Consider the following 22,040-nt stretch of genomic DNA (forward strand, 5'->3'; position numbering starts at 1 on the left):
AGGCAAACACACACTTCTCTCATCGACCTGCATTAGTGGCTGAGTCACTCTCTCGCAGCCTTTACAATGGCATTCCTCAGCTCCACACTGGACATGAGTTTAAGCGGGCAAAATTAGGAAAACCAGCTTCAGCACCTGATGCTCAAGAATCAGGGGTGTCAAACTCATTTTGGTCCTGGGGCCGCATCCAACTTAATCTGACCTCAAGGGGGCCGGACCAGTAAACTCATCGCAAAAATGACATTGAAGTAATAATAAGTCCACTTTTTTCTTTGTATTAATTACTGCAAAGAAGAAGAATTATAAAATTCTATGTATCAAATTAATTATTCTTTACAAAATATATTATGAACAGCCTAAGAATTTTTAAGAAAAGTATGTGCAATTTCAATAACACTATAACAATTAACCAAACATTTACATTTGTCCCTGAAACATGGCATCTTTTATGGCGCTCAAAAGCGTGTGCCCATCTAACGTTCCGTTTAACGGCGTCATTCTTTTCTGGGCACGGAAATGAATGACGCCGAAGACACGCCAACAGTTCAACTGTGTTGGACCGGACAACAATGCCGATAAAATAACAGCAACGCACAGAGAACGTCAGACGTACTGAAACTGCTTAGCGCTGTTGTTAGCCACACCGGAGCTAACAGCCGGCAACACAGAACATTGACGTCATGACGCTCGAACGTCGCAGCCAATGAATGACGGACGTTAACAAACTACGTCATCACGCTCTTTGCGATTAGTGCTGCGTTCAAGTCAGCTTAGGAAATCGCCTACTCTTCCACTGGGATAATGTTACAAGGATGCGTTCAAGTACCGATTCCGGGAATCGTTTCATTTTATGCAAATACTCGGTAGTACCGACCCAGTCCGGACTGGGGGCTCGGCGGGCCGGACTGGAGCCACTGGAGGGCCGGGTCCGGCCCGCGGGCCGCCTGTTTGACACCTGTGCTCTAAAATGTTCCAAGCACTGAGGGCCTTGTTATGGGGGTGGTGGGGGGGTATAACAGGGTTTGAAGGGACTTCATTAGGGATATAAAATATAAATGTGACAGCTGTGTGTGTGATCAAATCTGAAGTAGACTCTTACTTCTTCGTCATCTCTTGGTCATATTTACACCGCAGGTCCAGCAGCTCTGTCTGTGCAGTGTTCAAAGCTGGTGAGACAGTGGGATATATTCATTTTAGAACAAACATTGACCTTTAGCTTACAGTATACGGCTAAATTCATTGACTAATTCAAGCTCAGTACACACATGTTTAGAATATTACAAACGCAGGTCAGCTCTATGTTAAACCAGGGCTGTCGCTCGATTGAACGAGCACATTAATTGTCATTTTTTGAGTGGACAATATTGATGCAAATATGTTTATAATTAAATATAAAAAAGTAGCACTATACAGTTATTTAATTATTTAATTGCTTCCAATTAAGGAGTGAATCTATAACCACAGGGTGGCAGCAGCAGACATTGGTTAGTCAATATTTCGTGGACTGCATGTGTGTTTGCAGAAGGATCGTTGAATGCATGTCATATTTGCTCCTCCACACTCGAGATGCTGTGATCTCTGCATTGTTTTTTTTGTACCTCCTAAAGACCACCGTGAAGTTAGTTTGAAGAGAGCAAACCCACGACTTGAACATAAAGAGTAAGTGTGTGCGATATCCACCTTTAAACTAACTTCATAGTCAAGTAGTGTTTGAGTGTCAGTGTCTTTTCCTTGTCTTGGATTTCAATTAGGTGATAATCATCTTACATCAATTTACTTAAACATGTTATGATCACATTATCTTTGACAGCCCTTGTTTAACCATAACCCGTGTAAGGACTATTATAATAGTCAGAGACTGAATTGCAAAGTGATATTACACTGTTCCATAAAGGTCTAAAACTAATTCCATCAGTAAATGTGTCTTAATTTGATCTAACATTTTGTGTAAACAATGCAACAGTGTTTCAGCAGGGGGCACTGTATTGCAATTAAACATGTGCCGCCTGTTAAATAGGCTTAAATTAAATTTAACAGCGACTGTACAAGCCATTATTTTTAAAGCACTCACATGAATGCAGGCCCTTGATCTTCTCCTCGGCCTCTGATAGTCTGTCAGCCAAACTAACGTCAGCGCTCTCCTCCTCTTCCTCCCTGAAAGAGACAACTCTGTTCGTCTTAATCAGGAGAAACTTAACACAGAAGAAACGCAGGTGTGTTATGTGTGAAAGTTGTTTTGGAGCCACTTCTCAAAAGAGCAACAGTTCTTGTGAAGATTCTAAATATGAACATTTCATAATGTTATTGTGAGTTGTGATTCAAAATACTGCAGTATTGTACATATTTCAGACCTGTACTTAACGTGATCTGCACATGACATAAGAACACAAGAACAAAAATTCCTTATTATTCCAAACAGTTAAAAATTCATATTTTGGGGAAAAATACCTGGGACAACTTGGTTAAGAAACATAAATGTATCATTCACTAGTTCTCACCCTCGGTCTTCAGCTTGGTCCTGATAGTTGGGCTGTGGGGAGCCTGGGGCCCCAGGAGCGGGTGTGCTGTTGGGAGTCATCAGAGAGGCTGGAGAGCAGGACTGAGCGGCTTCACCAGGACTGTCCTCTGTGAGCCCTGCGTGTGCAGGAAAAAGATGGTATAATTTTTGTCCAAAAATCAAAGATATAAAATTAAATTCTGGTTTCTTAGAATAAAAGCTGTTTTTGTTTCATTTAGTCAGTAGTTTAGGAACCACTGCACAATAACCATATAGAGTATAAAAGTAGTATCTGAAATGACAACTTTTCTTCTACACTGGTACATTTAAATGAACCTCTCAGTACTTGTCGACAACAGCAGCAGCAACTTCAGCCCTGCATTAAAGGAACATTAGCATTTAAGTAGTGTTGCTCTGTACGGAAAGTGCTTTTGACCTGACCTGTCTTTTCAAGGCACTCCAAGTGTTTCTTCCAGTGCCTGCTGATCTCTCGTACCAGGGCCTCACTGTCTGGGGCCGAACTCTGAAGCTGCTGTAGCCTTTCCTCCAGGGTGTGTGAGGCCTCCAGCACAGGAGCTGGATCTGTGGGGAGAAAAAAAAAACAATACACACAGAGACACATAAACAAATCTATGAAGAAAAAAATCTACTGAGATCCATATGACATCCAGACACTCCTAGTTTTCAAAAAAAAAAAAAGAAGCTGTTTTACTGTGTGTGAAGCACTTTACAGAGTTTTCTGCATCGCAGTTTCAACAGAGGCAGACTATTCCACTGAGACTTGTTTCCAAAGAATGACTCTTAGACTTTCCCCACTCAGGCGCCTTTGAAATGTTCACAGGCTGGACCGAGTGACACAAGTGCTGTTCCAACCCCTCACATGTAGAGAAATCACATCTAATGAGTCTGCTCACATGCTGATGAATGAGAGCGAAGACATGAAGAAGTGCCACCAATGACTGCGTGACGCAGTCTTAATACCCAAGTATGCACCTAAGCAAAGTGTAGAAAAAGTCTGCTCCTGAAAAGGAGCACAAAAAAAAGAGAAATAAAAAAAGCGGGATTCTTTAACACAACAGAGGAGCTGTTTTGCAATGCATGCGCGGCAGCACCGGGCCCATGGGGCCAACTAGGAGGCTGTTTCTCAGCTAACAAGTCTCCTCTGTATCATTTGATCATTTAAATTATTATGCCAGGAATTCTCAGGAGGCAGCTCGGCACTCCACATCACAGCGCTGTTTTTAATCTTCCCCTTCCCTTTCTTCCCCTCCCGAAAAGTTCAACAGCTCAGAGAGAGAGAGAGAGAGAGAGGGAGAGAGAGAGAGCTGCTCCTGTTGTGTACCTGCCTGCTGAACACCAAAGGAGGTGACTTCTAGTGCCAAAGCAGAGAGAGGGAAGCTCAGGGGAGCTCCTTGACGGGAGGGGGGGAGGTGGGGGGGGGCAAGATGTAGCTCCATGCACACATAAAATACACACACACACACTCCCTCTCTCACACAGCCCTTCAAAACTCTAAAAGAGGAGGAAAATCGCTGCTTTGCTGCACAAACTTTTCTCCCGCAGCTTTCATCCACTCATCTTAGACTTCTGTGTGGAAACCAATTGGATCCCTTCTTCAGTGTGGGCACCGACTGAAGTGGCTTTTCATAACAAGTTGGAGCCACAGACGTTTAAACTTTGTCACGAGGGGAGAATGCAGAGTTTGGGGGCGACGGGGGCCACGAAAATAAACGCTCATCAGAGAGCCGCAACTTCGGCAAAATGCAATTTGTTGAAATCCTTGGCCTTGCATTGCAGCTCGCCACATCTGCATTTTCATCAGACAAAAACATTTTGGGCCATTTAATTGATTGAGCTATTTTTTCCCAGGCCTGTTTACAGTCGAGCATTGTCGGCATTGGTTGTTACACCGAGCGTGGAGATATTGCATCAGTCACGAGGGACATCACTATTAAGAGCAGCACTCTTCTAAGACAAACAGGATGACTTAAAGCACTGCTATTCCATCGACCCACTGTCACAGAAATCACTTTATCAGCCTCTTTCCCATATATCCTTTCAACTTTTAATGATCAAAGTGCAGAGATTATAGTAAGGGATCTCTCACACATGGGCAAGCCAGGATTATCAATCAGTAGCAGCGGAGTAAAGTCAAGTCAAATTTAAAGTGAAGGGATATAACTTAAGACTGTATACAAAATTAACCCCATCAAAGTAGAGCAGCGGGGGATGTTCTCCGAGGGCCTGGGATCTGCACTTACTGACGGAGCGAGAGTCCAGAAAGACGGCGCTGAGAACTTTGGAGCTACTAATTGATGATAAGATAATAAGGTCCACTTACTCCTCTTCCTTTTCTTTTTAGCACATACAGTGGTCGTGGCAAAAGTTTGGGCACCCCTGTAAATGTTTATGATTTTACTTTATAAATCATTGGTTGTTTGGATAAGAAATGTCAGTTAAATATATCATATAGGAGACAAACAGTGATATTTGAGAAGTGAAATAAAGTTGATATGATTTACAGAAAGTGTGCAAGAATTATTTAAACAAAATTAGGCATGTGCATGAATTGAAAAACAAAAAAAATGGTGTATCCTCCTTTTTGCAGAAATAACAGCCTCTATAGCTTCCAATAAGAGTCTGGATTCTGGTGGAAGGTATTTTGGACCATTCTTCTTTACAAAACATCTCCAGTTCAGTCAGGTTTGATGGTTTCCGAGCATGGACAGTCACACCACAAATTTTCAATAATATTCAGGTCTGGGGACTGAGATGGTCATTCCAGAACGTTGTATTTGTTCCTCTGCATGAATGCCTTAGTAGATTTTGAGCAGTGTTTAGGGACGTTGTCTTGTTGAAAGATCCAGCCCCGACACAACTTCACCTTTGTCACTGATTCCTGGACATTGTTCTCCAGAATCAGCCCCACAGCATGATGGAACCCACAGCATGATGGAACCGCCACCAAATTTTACTGTAGGTAGCAAGTGTTTATCTTGGAATGCTGCGGTTTTTTTCCACCATGCATAACGCGCCTTGTTTTGCCCAAATAACTCTATTTTAGTTTCATCAGTCCACAGCACCTTATTCCAAATGTGCTTTAGCATACCTCAAGTGACTCTGTTTGTGGCGGGTGCAGAGAAAAGGCTTTTTCTGCATTACTCTTCCATACAGCATCTCCTTGTGTAAAGTGCGCTGAATAGTTGAACGATGCACAGTGACACCATCTGCAGCAAGATGATGTTGTAGGTCTTTGGAGCTGGTCTGTGGGTTGACTGTGACTGTTCTCACCATCCTTTGCCTCTGCTTATCTGAGATTTTTTTTTTTTTGGTCTGCCACTTCTGGCCTTAACTAGAACTGTGTCTGTGGTCTTCACATTCCTCACAATGTTCCTCACAGTTGAAACTGATAGCTTAAATCTCTGAGATAGCTTTCTGTATCCTTCCCCTAAACCATGATCTTGAACAATCATTGTTTTCAGGTCATTTGAGAGTTGTTTTGAGGCTCCCATGTTGCCACTCTTCACTCTACAATTGGCCTCCTTAAATAACCTTTCTCATGATTGGATTCACCTGTGTATGGAGGTCAAAGGACACTGAGGTTACCAAACCAATTTTGAGTTCCAATAATTAGTGCTAAATGTATTGAAATCAATAAAATGACAAGGGTGCCTAAAATTATGCACCTTCCTCAAAGTGTTGCCACGAAGTTGGAAGCATAGCATTGTCCAAAATGTATTGGTTTGCCGAAGTGTTAAAATTGTCCTTCATTGGAGATAAAGGGTATAGAGACCAAAGCCTGATTCAAACACCTGAATACAATACTTAACAGGTGTGTCCAAATACTTTTGTCCATATAGTGTATACAATAACCTATGCAGGTGATGTGCAATACACTGTAGACCAAAATGTATACTGTATATTCTTTATGCATTGCACCTTACAGCATTAATACATTTGAATAATTTCCATTGCAATTTCATCAAATCTAAGGCCAACCTACACACATCAAAATAATTTTGTATTTTAATGTTAAACTAATCACTTCCTGCTTGCAGGGCTTGAATGTCACTGGGGACACTTTTGAGTATTATAATTATTCTATAGTTCATACCTTTTTAAAAAAGTCATTGATGTTGTATTTATTGTGCTAAGTTGAGTCGGCAGTGGGAGGAAGAATTTTTCCTCACTGGTTATGAAAATAAAGGATCTTGAGTCGTGAGATTGAAAACAACACAACACAACAGAGAGAGAGAGAGGGAGAGAGTGGTGTGGAGCTGATAGGCTTAATCAACCTTGTGTGAACTCATCTGACAATAGTTTGAATGTAAGGAAATTTGTTTGTAATTAAAAGTTAAACGTTGCAGCTTTAAAGTACCGGTCAGGTTTCTTGCTTTTTTATGCCTTTGACGAGTTTAAATTTACCTCTGGTGTTTGAAAAACAAAAGCATTGTTTGCATTAAACTGACAATAAATTAAGTCTTGAATGTATGAGGAATGCTCTACTAACCAAACTTCAAACTTCTCACAGTCGCGTTAATCAGGAGATGAGCTGCGCTGACAGGGCATCATGTACATTGGGTGAGTCACATCACTCCTGGTGCAAATAAACGCTTCCGTTTTTTAATTCATCTCTTATCTTAATTATGGGTGATTGGATGTCTGCTCTGAGGTCATGATAACTGATTGGGCAACAGCAGCTCGTTTAAGCTAATAAATCACACGACATTTAATACATCATTTTCTCCGAGTCCAACTCTGGAGGGTAACACACACAGCTTCACGTTCAATAACGTCATCGTGAAAATGTGAATGTATCACTTTACACACGACCAGGAGCTGTGAGCAGTAGAAGATTAATTCTGGCGTATTACCACCTGGCTCGTGTTTTTGTAGCTTTGACTGTTTCAAAAACATTTATAATCTGCTCTGATCTGGGAAGGTAGAGACAGTTGAGTCCAATGAGGCAAGAAGAATTTGTGTATGCATGTAGAAAGTGAAAAGGATCCATATCTTAAGTGTTTTTATTATGATAATAAGTCTATTTTTATAGCTCTTCTCAGGAGCGGATTTCAATGCAAGTGCCTCACGATAAAATGACATTCAGTTAAAAAAAAGAAAAACAGCCCATTTGTAATGATGACGCACGTTATGATGCCACACTGCATAGAATCTGGGCAAAACTGAAGCAGAGAGTCTGAAAACTCTTTTTTTGTTTACTGTGAAGATGGTCTGACTGCTCGTGTCGTGTCACTCTGATCACCCTTGTATTCCCAGAAAAATAAAACTGGAACAGGTCAGGGCTACTTCACTACAAATATTCTGAAGAGAGCAGATGCTCGAGAAAAAAGGAAAATAATCAAATAAACGAGCACAGAGAAGCATTGAAGATCTGTTGATGTGTCTTTGAATCACTGTTGTGTTTTGTAAAATGTATTAAAAAGATTACAGACTCTAAAAGATAGTTAAGTTTGGTTCAGCATGGTGTTTTCAGTTTTGCGTTCTTAACCCTTTAACACCAAACCCTCAAAATGTATTTATATATGTTTCTATTTCTATTTGCTTATTTTAACCATGAAAGGACCAGAGAATGTCCTGTAACTTAGTGCTTTTGCCCATTTTTTACAGAATAATCTTCAATATCTGGCAGTTATTTACAATTCAATGCATGTTAAAATATTGTTTTAACAATTTAAAATGAAGAAAATGGTTTGTTTGGAAAAACACTGCACAATCAACAGATTTTGGATGGTAAATTTGAAATTTGAACAGTATGAAATTTCTCTCTCTCTCTCCAGTCTTTCCATTTTTTCCTCTCAATGTGCAAAAATAGGCCAAAAAATGGAAACTATGTACAGGTGTTCTTCCCACTCGCTCCTCTCCGGCGACAGAGACACCGATTCTCCAATTTCCTGAAACAGTGTGAGTGAAATAACCGTAATAACCAGGTTAACGGTTGGAATTTCTCCAATAGCACAAACTGCGTAACTATGGTAATGCAAAGTGTGCTGGTGCAAACATGTCGTCAGCAATAAAGGGTTAAAACTGCAGAGCAGTCTCTCAAGCTCCATATTCATCTGTTTAGATTTCATGTCACCCGGCGACATTCCCACACACCACAGGAAGTCAATTAATTTTTAAGTAAATGCAATTATTTGCATTAGAAGTTTAATAGTTAATTTAATGTTAAGCAACTCTTAACACTGAATCTGTTCAGGAATCAAATGAATGCAAAATGACTTTATGATTTGACATTTCAAAGTGCAATAAGTCTGACAACAGTATCTGCTTCAGAAATGTTAAAGGTTTGTTCATTGTGGGCTACTGTAAAAACATGATGGTCCAAAATGGCTGACCTTGATTCGGCTCATGATATAAATATTAAAGGCTCATTCTGGGGCTATGAAAAACAACAATTCATCAAATTGATCACTTTTGTAAAAAAATTGTGTAGAATTATTGGATCTTAAATTTTTGTCACAGAGTTCCAGTTTAATTGCCGTCTCTGTTTCATACAAGCTGTGCGTTCAGGTTTGTGAAGGATAAATGAACCAGAAGTGACTCTGTCACACAGAAAACAGCAGAACTATTTTTTCACCCTCTCTCAGCAGCTGCAGCTTCAATTATTTATTAATTATTTCACTTCCTGACTAAGTGATCGAGCCACAGTATTTTTTCCCAAAGCTGAAGTGCATACCCACATTCTTGTAAACTGCATATGCTACGTAATGATCATGTTCTTAAAAAAAACAAGACACTTCACGTGTGAACAAGTGACACAACACAAGTTTAAATTATGCTTAAAGGTCGACATATTACAGTGACAACTGTAATGAAAATACAATGAATCACCCATAAGAAGTGAATTCCACTGATCCCTGCGCTGCTGCTGTATACACACTAATGCTCTCTCAGTCAGGTCTTAAAGTATTGCTTATCAGAGCCTGTTTTCACAGGAAATATGCAACATAAAAAAATAATAAAGTTACATGGGTTCTGTTCATGAAGACCGACCTGAGGCAGAATAATGACATCAACAACAAAAAGTTACACACTGCGGCTTTAAGAAAACATCCAAACTCCAAAAATAGGGCAGAGCTTGTGATGAACCCTAACTTGCTAATAGCTAATAAAAGTTGAGCGTGAGTTTTAATTGTTTTTGCACAGTCCCAGCTCTGTTGTTTTTGAGTTTCATCACTTCAGCTGAGGGATAATGAGGCTGCCACCCTGTAGCTGCCTCCTTGTGGTCACTGTGTTGCCGCGTCTGTGATATTTGCTCTTCTCAAAGCAGGAGGCAGATACTGTATCTGGGTGAGACTTGAGAAGATGGTGAGAGTTTCAGAAGCTGGACAGCTCCTGGGGAAGTGGGGGTGGAACTGGAGAGGACACTGCGACGGTCCAGGATGTGTGTCTAGGTGGGAGGGGGTGGACCGGAGCAGTTTGCGCCAAGACAAGCAGGTGTGTCGGGGCGGTCCGTCTTGGCCCTGTCAGCGATACACCATCATTAGGCGGTGTGGGCGCAGCAGGGTGCACCATTATGTCTCCCTGGGCCCTGTGTAATTATGCTCTGACATAATTAACCCAGCAAGCCCATTAGCCAAGCATTGGCTGGCTGAAGAGCGAAAAAAAAAAAAGCTATAATTATTTGTTGTGCGCATGTTAATGAGGCCAGCTGTGTTCCCATCATACAACACGAACAAATTAATTTACAAGGCTGTGCTCCAAGGTTTTTTTCTTTTCATTCAAAACAGTCTTGTTGTATTTTTTGTTTTTTTTTCCTCCGAGTGGACTTCAAGGTCCATAAACATGCTCCGCCGCTGCTGCCGTCGCTGCAACAAACAGTAACACTGCTGTAATATTGTTGTCAAGGACCAAAACTAGGTTGAAAGAACCCTTTACTTTCACCTCCATAGACAATGCAAGTGATATAATGGAATGTAGGATAAATCAAGCCTCTTTTATTCTGTTTGTCAAGGGTTAGTTTCAAATACAAAAAATAAATTCTTAAACAAATTCTTGAGCATGACTTCTCTGTTTAAGCGTTTGGCATTCAGGTAGTGAACTGAAGTCTCACTTTACCTTGATGTGGCAGATAGAGTGAGAAGATATGAAAATAAAAAAGATAGGTGGAAGGGAAAAAAAGAGAAAGAAAATGATTGTAGGACGCTGCTGCCTTTGTGTGTGAACAAAACAAACTTCTTAACCTGTTATTTTTCCACCGCTGTGCTGTGTCTTTGTTTGACAGACTGAAGGACGGAGAAGGAGCGACATCAAAAGTGAGACATTTTCTCAAGCGTTTAAAATTAACAGAGGTTTCTGCGGTGAACAAAGTGGTGCTGATGACATCCAAAAAAACAAACTGCGGCTGAAATCATAGGAAAACACACACAAAAAAACAACCTAGCACCTATTCTTACTTATGACACATGAAAGACAAATCACTATAGATTAACACCGTCAAATACAGCAGTCTACTCTCTTTACATACATACATGAATCCCACGGATGTGTCTTCTCTCAGAGTCACACACATTCCTACACTCGCACACACACACACAGCTGCTGTCTTTTAAGAGCACACTCTCCTCCGGTCCCTCTGGGGTCTCCTACTCCACAGGGATCAGTTGGAGAGGCCCGGCTCTTTTATGAACATAATGCATTATTAAGCACCTCAAACATCTCCTGGGCCTTTGTTTATTACTGCTCTTATTAATCACTTGTGCATAATCTCGTCCCGCCCAGAGAGCTTTCATTTTCCATCATATTTTATACGCCCTTATTTTCCGACAGACCGCCACAAACGCGTGCAGCAGCAGCAGCAGCAGCGGCAGCAGCAGCAGCAGCAGCAGCACTCCTCCTGTGCTCTCATTCTGACTGCAGGTACTTAGCCACACAATTACAATAAAACCAGCTCGCTGTGCCTCGCAGGCATCTCTTTCTGGTACTTGCTTATGTATAAGGAAGGTTGAAAAAGGACAGCTATTCTTTATGCATTTGAATGACTCTGAATTGCTACGGTCAGAGTGTTGTGTTCACATAATCTCGTAGCCAAAGGAAACATCTGATGTGAATATGCAAGGCACTCATAACCATCTCATAACACGAGGAGACACGCGAGTGAGTGATAAAAGGCTGCCTCTGAGTCCTCTGCTCTGCAGTACTGCTGGTCACCACTAGCAAGCACTGTTGCCATAACATTTCAACACACACACACCTCAGACATGCCTGAGGCCTGGCACACACACGACCATACTCAACCCCACACACACTCTTGGAGGGGTGTATTCAGATGAGAATCTTCACAAACTCTCTGTGAGCTCCACGCTCACATAAAAGACGTCGCGTTCTAAAGGAGAGAGGGAGCGGGTGGATCCTGAGGGATGAGTGTGTGCACTGAGAGGAGGTGAGGAAGAGCAAACACCTGGAGCATCAGTCTCAGGGCTACGCCCCTGGCGACAGCGCCTCAACTGCTCTCGCGGAGGTGGCAACAAATCAGACGTTCAAGCGCAGCACGCACACACAGACACACACTCTGGCAGAGAGGAGACCTGGAAGGAGAAGAAGAAAACGGTGGGGGGAAGTCAGGTGGATCACTGAGAACCTGACGAATTTGGGCAGAAGTTTCCACTGTTTTTAAAGCGATCGGGAGTGTGTTTATCTACACTGATCAAAACCGTGCGGAGGTGACATAAACATTGTTAGGGAAACGGCGTTAACAGGCGGCTTTCAAGCTGCAGACAGGAGGGAGTTTACAATACACAGCATGGGGAGATGTCACAGGCAAATCAAAATACAGAACACTAATGAAACACTCCGGTGGATTGACATGTTGGCTTAGGGGCCTCATAAAAGGCAAAAGAAGAGAGAGGGGAAGAAAAAAACACTCCAATCACTTTCATCAAAAAGTTCTCTCTGTTTTGACTTTACAGTGAGCGTTAAAGTTGCTATTGAGCAGTAGAATGATCTGACATTATCACACTGGAATCTGATAAATGAACTGGTTATGATGATACACAGCAAGAAGACCCGGGTTTAATCTTCCAATCACAGGGCAGCAACTTAAAGTAGACATAACACCTTATTTCTACAAGTTAACCTATTTCTAGTATTGTGTCGGTCACGAACGATTCATTCGAAAGAACTGATCTTTTGAGTGAACAAACTGACTCGCACTGATTCGTGAACACAGAACTGCTAATGCTAACGGCTAATGTTGAGTCAAGCACACACAAGCACACACACACACAATCGCCCCATTGACAGACTTAGGTACACACAAAGTAATGAGAGGAGAGGAGACACACAAGAGAGACTCACCAATAGCTGTAAGATTTAAAATAATAACAAATGTATATATATTATCCTCTATGTGCCTCTATAATAATACAAATACTAAAAATAATAATGATAGTTTTATACTTTTACTTTATATATAAGTATTATTATTTTGTATTATCATCATCATTATTTTCATTATTATAATGCTGTTTTGCAATTAAACTGTACTTTTATATCAAAATTTGGGAGGGTTCTGTCAGGGCAGGTGAGTGTAGTCACTCACTCACTGACCCGCGAACGTACTGCACTAAGACAGGATGTGAGTCACGTAGCAGAGCACTGGGCTCCTGCCAAGCACTGAACGATTTTGTGAACGAATCCTTTGAACAAATCATTTTAATGAACGGATTCTAGGGATTCAGAAAACAGAAATGAACTGCCGATCCCATCACTACCTAGTTCCCTGGTGTCCTAATGAACATGTCTGTGACATGCTTTGGTCAAAATACCTTAAGGATGAAGCACCGCAGCAGTTCAATCACTCTGCCAAAACAGCCCTGTTCACAACGCTCTGTTTTGAGAGCCTGTCTCTTTAAATGCAAATGAGACACAGGAAACTACGTCACTGAGGCTCCAGCAGCTAACAACAGTTAGCATTTGGAATAGCCATCATTTTGCCGTCATATATAACATGTATCCACTGGACACGTAAATCCTCTGAGGCTGAAAGTTTGTGTTTGCTGCACTGTGGAGCCACGAATAGAACACTTCACAAACGGATACTATTGCCCTCAAAGCTGAACTCCGTGAGACAAAAATTCCAGAAACGTCTCATTGTGACGTCCCAATGAGCGCGGAAGTCAACATGGCGTGTTTTATTTCCTGTACTTATGCTGCGTTCCAGAGCCCATCCAAACCAGTTGGACGTGGGACTTATCCTACCTCCAACTAGAAAAAGTGCACTGGAATACCTGTCGAAGTGGGACCTCCTACTCGTGAAGTCGGGGTTGATCGACCTACCCCGACTTCACCAAAATGACTTCGGAGAATAATGGCGGCGCCCATGGAGTCACACGAATAGGCTATAAACTTTACTTTTCTGTGTAAAGACTTGTTCTAAACACAGCAATTTTATCACAACTTGTTTTTCATGTTATGGCGTGAAAAAATGTCGTCGTTGTTATCTGTTAGCATGAAGATATGTAGGGCTACAGTAAAAGTATACTCATGACGTTACATATCCATATGTATCGCTTTTACATATACGGCTTGCTTGTGTATGTAAGTAGACTGAATGGCTGACAGTCAAAATGCCTCTTCAAACATAAATCTAAAGCGCTGCGATCGTCCATGTTTTCTAACATTCGACTTCAATTGCTGGCACACTTTGAAGTAGGAGCTAGTACAATTCAGGAAGGATAAGTCCCAGATCCCATTTGTTTGGATGGGCTCTGGAACGGACGATCACGACGATCTAGATTTATGTTTGAAGAGGCAATATGACTGTCAGCAATTCAGTCTACTTACATAAACAAGCAAGCCGTATATGTAAAAGCGATACATATAACGTCATGACTCATGAGTATACTTTTACCGTAGCCCTACATATCTTCATGCTAACAGATAACAACTGTAATATATTGATGTGGGGAATAACTGAAACAGAGACCAGGACTGAGCGTGAAGAGGGGGCTTTACTCAACAATAAAACAGCACGTCAACACTCAGGTTACAGACCGGGTCATGGCCCTAGATAACCACAAGAGGGCAGTGCACTATGGTGGTATATATGTAAATACACTACAACAACAACGACATAATTTCACGCCATAACATGAAAAACAAGTTGTGATAAAATTGCTGTGTCTAAAACAAGTCTACACACAGAAAAGTAAAGTTTATAGCCTATTCATGTGACTCCATGGGAGCCGCCATTATTCTCCGACGTCATTTTGGTGACGTCGGGGTAGGTCGATCAGCCCCGACTTCGCGAGTAGGAGGTCCCACTTCGACAGGCATTCCAGTGCACTTTTTCTCGTTGGAGGTAGGATAAGTCCCTCGTCCAACTGGTTTGGATGGGCTCTGGAACGCAGCATTAGACTGAAGGCAGACCACAAAACATGAGTGAGTCATCTTTTTTCACACTTTGCTGACTGATAGGGCCTCCAGAGTCCCACATAAGTATTAAAATGATTAAAAAGTTGATTTTGCATAATATGTCTACTTTAATGCAGTCAGTCTTCGCCTTGGTCAAGACGACCTGTTAAAGTTCAAACTGAGCATCAGAGTGAGGAATAAAAGGTGACTTTGACCGTGGCAGGGTTGTTGGTGCCAGATGGGCTGAGCTGAGTGTTTAAGAGACCGTTGATCTACTGGGATTTTCACGCACAGTTAGGGCTGGAGAATATGTTAGCACAACATAAAGGTTTTACATCAGTCAATATCATTCAACCATTCATTTTCTACCGCTTTATCCTCCACCGGAGGACCGGGGTGCTGTGCCAATCTCAGCTGTCATAGGGCGATAGGCGGGGTACACCCTGAACAGTTCGCCAGCCATCGCAGGGCCACATATAAAAACAAAGGGTCAATTTAAACCAATAACCTAATCCCCATGTTGTTTATGGATTGTGGGAGGAAGCCGGAGATCCCAGAGAAAACTCACACACAGAACATGCAAACTTCATGCAGAAAGCCCCTTGTTCCAACTGGGGCTCAAACCCAGGTCTTCTTGCTGCAAAGGCTAGAGTGCTAACCACTACACCAACCATGTTGCCTTGTCCAAAAACATACAGAGGTTAATTGGAAACTCTAAATTGACTGTAGGTGTGAGTGTGACTGATTGCTCGTCTCCATGCATTTGCCCTGTGATGGACTGACTGACTGACTGTCCAGGTTGTGGCCCCGCCTTTCACCCCATGTCAGCCAGGAGTGGCTCCAGCCATGACCCTCATGTGAAGGATACAGTATTAGAAAACTAATGAATGAAAAACTATACCACAATATACAGTACACTGTTACTGAATTATGGCCCGGCCTTACACAGAACCACCTCTGCGCTTTACAGAGAACGGTCTGAAAAAGAGAAAATATCTAGTGAGCAGCAGAGGTCAGAGGAGAATGACGAGACTGGTTTGAAATGATAGCGAGGCAACAGTAACTCAAAAAAGAGAGAAGGAAACACTATCTCTGAACACACGGGCTACAGCACAGCAGACCACAGTGGGGGCCACTCCTGCCACTTTAAGTGTCCTTTGTACCTAATAAAGTGGCCCGTGAGTGTTCCTGCATTCAGCAAAGTGGATAACGGATATATGACCAGATGTTAATGACAGCACGATACAACAGGTCACATATTGAGCTGCTGCCAGGTGCCCCCATGTTCCTCATTCACCTCTTGCATTCATTAACTCCGTCATTGGCCTGATCTGATTGGCCCGACAGCCTGAGTGTGCCGACGCGAGTGCGCGCATGCACACACATTAAGAGAAAGAGAGGAGGCGCTTTCAAATGAAATGGAAGAAGGGGAAAACTTCCCACAATGAATAGTAATAACTGCATTAAGATTAACAAGCACAGCGTGTAAAGAATAATTGCACCTGTCGAAAGATTAAAAATACATGAGCTGCAGCGGTTGTTGGGGGGGTGTTGGGATAGCTCAGTGTTGTGTTTGAGGGCCAGAGAGAAATGAAGTGGGGCCACAGCCAAATTACTGTCCTCCGGCATACCTGGAGTCATCCATTCTAGCCGGGGGTGGGGGAGGAGAGGAGGGGCGGGGTTGAGGAGGGTGGGAGGGCAGTCGTGACCTTGGACACTGGCAGCAAGACGTACAGTGACAAACAGGCACTGGATACTGTAATCCCGACCTCACACAGATGGCAGATTGTGCAAGGGCTCCCAACATGCAATCCACTGTGAGTGCTGTGGCTGCAGGCAGACTGTGAGGACGCACTCACACGTCCAGTGTGGAAGGTTCAGGTGGAATTATTTCCATAAGGCAGAAATAATTATTTACAACTGCTTGAATGAATGTATGAATTTAAGTGTTCCTTACCACAGAATAAACCTTGTGTAGTTTACATCAGGAACACCGTGTTTTTAGCAGACTGACGAAACATCCAAGGGTGTAGGTTTTGCATATGGACTATTTGGAGAAAGCCAGATTGTACCTACCAATATTAGAGATGTGTATGTGTGAGCGAGCAGATTTTATGAGGATCAGTGAACGCATCACGGCCGAGCAGAAATTTCGCTGTGAGTCACAGAGGAGACGAGAGGTGATGACAACACAGCGGTGACTTTTTAGAGCCGTCAGTCCACACCTGAAGGCAAAATGTTTTTGTCTTCTTCTTTGTCTCTGGCTTGTAATACACATAATGTTGTTTTATTTAATCACCCAATGACAAATGATCAAATAAAGTGAGCAAGTCTGAAGTCAACTAATGTCAGTTTGCTAGTTTCAATCAGCAAACTAAACCTGGTTTCTGTTAATTGCTGGCATCAGGTAGCTAACAAACATAAACAGGTGTAGATTAATCAAATTATGAATTTTACTATAGAAGAAATCCGGTGAAGGTGCTATTATTAATGAATTATTTTGTATGCAGAAATCACTGCAACGCCAGCTGGAGCAAAGGTGAAGTCCTAATTATGAATTATAGTCATATATAGTCATATAGTCATTATTAGTTATTATTAATTATAGTAGCCATGTAACCCAAGAGGCCCTCAACCAAATAGATCTCAGAAGAAAGAACAGAAGAAAATTAATAGTATTTGAATTATTTGGTTTTTACATTTTATTTTAATTTTTTTATCTATGCAGATCATAATGTAAATATGGCCTGTTTAACAAAGCAGGAAAGCCATTGATTAAAACATTAAAATACAACATTACAAACAATTTACATTTTGTCTGGTTATAAAGGATAAGAAAGCATGCAAAGTGTATTATGTATGTAAAACTGAAATGACCAAAATATTTTTTAATTTATATTTAGGTTATGTTTTCCAATTACACTGTAACATGTTCAGACCCTCCTCAAAGTTTGCATTTGAGGCTTTCAGAGGGTCTTGAATGTTAACCCCCCTGTATTTCACACAGTGGTTGTAACCAAACTCTTTTGAGTTTTGATCAGTTTTTGAGGCAACATTTGGAAGAGGTGAGGTGAGAGATATTCAGCTGCAACATATGTCACCAATAAATGTAGATCCTACACATTGTACCTTTGATGCTGTTATTAGAAGTCACAAAACGATGGACCACCGTCCAGAACCAGACACCTGACCTAATGAAACCCTGACCAACAGCTGATAAACAATTGTAATATCATTTTAAATTTTGTTTTGTTGAAGCAATATGGACCAGAGTCAGTGAGGGCAATAAATCTGAGAAAAGAGATTTTTCATTTATTCATTCTTTTTTATTTTTGTCTTGACAAGAAAAAAAAATAACTTTATACTTTATTATCTCTCCAGTTCAATGGAAAAACTGACAAAAAATACTGTCCTCAATTTGTTGTAATCTGCAGTGTGACCATTAGATGTCACTAGTTCTTACACACTGGGCCTTTTCATTTAATTGGCACAAGAATGTCTTGTGGGCTTGCGAAAAACTAAACAATGTATACATTAATAAAATTGTTCAGCTTTTGAAATGCTCTGGGTTTCTTTGCTCCTCCACACTATAAAGCATGACATCATTCTGAGGTTCATGAAATATCAATCAATATTTTTGCACCATTTTCTGACATTTTATGGACCAAAAACAATGGACAGATTGATCAATAATTAAAATAATCGTTAGTCGCAGTCCTAATTTCATGTTACTTCAAAAATGACCTCAATCAGTCTTAGTTAATGGTATCATGTTCAATATTATGTCCAGTGTTTGAGTCGTAACAATAGCAGGTGTGATGCAGAGCAATACAACTGGAAAGTAATTAACGGAGCAACTTGCCATTCTTTCTATAAAGGTGATGCTCCAGACAAATTCACTGGACATCATGAACACTCACCCACTCACTCACTCATATTTCCTCTTTTACTTGACATGTTTACAGTTGTGCACAGAGCAGTGTTCTGCACTCCTGTGAGTCAGTTTCATGAGGAATGTTCTCAGCGAGAGAGACAGTAAAAAAGGAACTGACACATTTGTCTTTTTGTAGGGACATATGCTCAACAAACACTCCATCAGGAGTATCATTATAGTACTGAGTACTTCCTCCCTTTGCTCACTCAACAACCTTACTTCTGTCTCGCCATTGATTCAACAAGACGTTGGAAACTCTCCTTTTGTGCCTTTTCTGTTCTGCTCCATGTTGACATGACCACAACCCATCATCTCTGAAGATTTGTCAGCAGCACATTCACACTGCCAATCTCCTGCGCTACCACATCCCAAAGGTTCTCTAACAAAAAGATTGTCGTGACTGTGTGGAAGCCACTGAAGGGAATCACCTCACTGTCATGTTCATGAAAATCAGTTTGAGACGAGTTTTACTTAGTGACATGGAGCATTAGCATGTGAGGAGATGGTAAACTGGAAACACGACAAAGGTAGGTAAGACTGTGACGTTCAAAGCAAGACTAACACAAACAAGAAAACAAGAAAACTGATGACAAAAGGTAGAGCGGCTCCATGACTGTATGCAGCTGAGCTGATGCTATAGTCTACAAATCTACATCAATGAAAAGCAGCTGAAGCAGAAATCCAGATTCATCAGACCACGACAGGCTGTCACAGTTAGAAGTGTCAAAAAAATTATTATCCTCAAAGATTCTAAATCAATTCAACACTTCCAAAAAATAGTTTTTTGTTTTAAATAACGATGCTTCAGTTTTGATTGTCGTCGCTTACAGCACCGCTACAGCACCGTAAGAAAATGAAGGCTTCAGTTTTTGATTTTCGATTACATGTTTTCAGGTTATACCCACGATACTTCAGTGCAAGTTCAGCTGAAATAAATACTTTTTTTCTTCTTTGAATTGCTTGCATTCACGTAAATTTTACGTTGCCTTTTCCAGATAAGAACGCTTCCTAATCTCGCAAACACTTTCCTCTGATTTCACGACGACAGACAGAACCTTTCTTGGCACACAACATCAGAGGAGACCCTGGAATTAGTTACTCAATATAGTTGTGAATCTTGAATCATAAATTAATTTGAAACAGAAATCGTTTGGAATCAGAATCTAATCGAATCGTGACATTCTGAAAGATTCATGTGTTTTCACTGATTAAATACAGCCAACATGAAACTTTCCCAACTCAGGCACACTAGGGCACATCCAATGTGCCGGTCCAAAGCCCATGAATGTAAGGGTTGCGTCAGATACTGCATCCAGCTATGCAACCGAAAAGAATGATCTATGAGGAGTTACACTTTATTATTTGTAGTATATTTGCAGGCTTTTATTTAAATTGCAAATAAACTGTCTGCACCGTTGTTATCAGTGAAGCATGTATTTTAATTAAACACATTTCTTTAATCTCTGATGACATATCAAGGTCATTTCATAACTTAATACAATAACATTCTCAAACACGGGCACCTCTTGTGTGTCAGCACTTCATAAGCCAGACTTTTTACACTAAGACCCCCATTATTACACTAATTACACTCATTTCCAACAATAACAACTTATTCATTTATTACGTTGCTCAATCCACTGGCTCAACATCCTTTGATAACAACAAGCTTCACTTTGTTGAGTCTGTGAGACAATGTACGATCCAAGAGTCTGCCAGTGTTACATCACCCTATGTCACCTGACCCAGGAGGGTCCTTTGTGACCGGTCACAGACAGGCTGTGTGACTACATATAGGGGAGCAAAATATCAGGTATTAGAAAACAAATGTTTGATGGGTAATGAGTGTCGGTGACCTCTCTTTTTATTTCAAATTCTTTGTTCTTTGACATTATGTGAGTTTATCCTCTACTTGAGATTCGTTGAGTTCGTGACTTCCAGAGCAAATCCCAGAAGATGTTCGCAGGCTTGAATTAAAGCCGTGATGTAAAATGTATAGGTCAGAAAATCAAACTGAAAACATCTTCAAAGACCTGTATTTTTTTGGGGGGATATAACTCCATTCAAAGTGTGTGTGTGTCTGCTGTGCAATATCAAGCAGGGGACTTCAAGGAAAAATGGAGACCTTTAAAAGTCAGTCGCTGCCATCACTGTTTCTCTGATGCAGACTTTTATCTTGTATTCATTGAATCTGTAAACAGCATTCTCTACTCCTGCCACAAGTGTTTCTCTGATCTAGACTGAGATTGGGCTGCGTTTTGCTGCCGTCTCCCGCAACAAAGTGCAATACAGTACATCTGCCCTGGCACTGAAATAACAAATGAATAAACACACAATATGTCTTTCCTCCTGCCTTTGCCCCCTCGCTCGCTCTCTCTCTTTTTGTCGTTCCATGAAGCCAGGCTTCAGTTGGGATTTTAATTGGCCCTCCACAATCAACAGCAGTGTTCCTCAAGGATATGCTAGCTCCTCAGCCAGGCTACACTCAAGGACCAGTGCTGTGGTTTTGAAGTGGCCTCATGCAGAGTTTTGGAAACCATTCTGAGAGCACATACTTTGAAATATAGATAAGAGCCACAGGGTATATACAGCTTTATCTATCCTATATCCATGTGCTGTTGCACCATATCCATCAATGGCAAGCTTACTTTCAGTGGTTGTGTGCCTTACTTTACATATACATATATACATTATGTGTGCTGCTGTTGTTTGTGGAGATGCACATCTCTCTCTTCCTAGTAGGAGACTCACCTGGGGCCTCGATAAGCTGTTTGTAGATTCCAAGGAACGCAGACTCTGCCTCCTTACTGCGCTTGTTCAGAGCAACCACCTGCAGGGGAAGAGACACCATTAGGGTAAACACTGACTGATATAATACCAGGAATTTTTATAACTCACAAAGCAGGTCATATTTTAAACATTAGATATAAATTGATGCTTTTAAACAGAGCAGAAGATGCTGAAAATCTTAAATAGCTCACTCTCGATCAATAGCAACATGAGCAAAGGTCAACCTCACAGTCTTCTGCCATTAAAGGAAACAAACACTCCTGCGTGCCTTGTATATTTACTATAAGTTCAATATGTGTAACATACAGTAGAGTGCAGGTCCTTGCAACCCACTCAATAAACACAGACAGCTACAGATATATAATGTAAGCTGTGTGATGACATTCTTCCTGTTTAAGCTCCAAGCTGCTGCAAGTAGCGACATGACATTTGGCCTGTTAAATG

The 22,040-nt window shown here is 41.2% G+C and overlaps 1 protein-coding gene across 1 annotated transcript in view; it reads right to left on the reverse strand.

The window, feature by feature from the left end:
* The window catches only part of cux2b (cut-like homeobox 2b), a gene marked incomplete at both ends in the record, with an annotated part of 121,975 nt that overhangs the window by 18,052 nt on the left and 81,883 nt on the right, over positions 1 to 22,040 (reverse strand). Inside the window, 5 exons of the mRNA XM_083886091.1 lie at positions 1,100 to 1,166; positions 2,072 to 2,154; positions 2,499 to 2,634; positions 2,918 to 3,079; positions 21,558 to 21,636. Of these exons, the coding sequence (XP_083742217.1) occupies positions 1,100 to 1,166; positions 2,072 to 2,154; positions 2,499 to 2,634; positions 2,918 to 3,079; positions 21,558 to 21,636 (527 nt within the window). The remainder of the gene's footprint in view (positions 1 to 1,099; positions 1,167 to 2,071; positions 2,155 to 2,498; positions 2,635 to 2,917; positions 3,080 to 21,557; positions 21,637 to 22,040) is intronic.

Source organism: Microchirus variegatus (genome assembly GCF_963457635.1).
Source record: "Microchirus variegatus genome assembly, chromosome: 3".
Classification (NCBI taxonomy): domain Eukaryota; kingdom Metazoa; phylum Chordata; class Actinopteri; order Pleuronectiformes; family Soleidae; genus Microchirus; species Microchirus variegatus.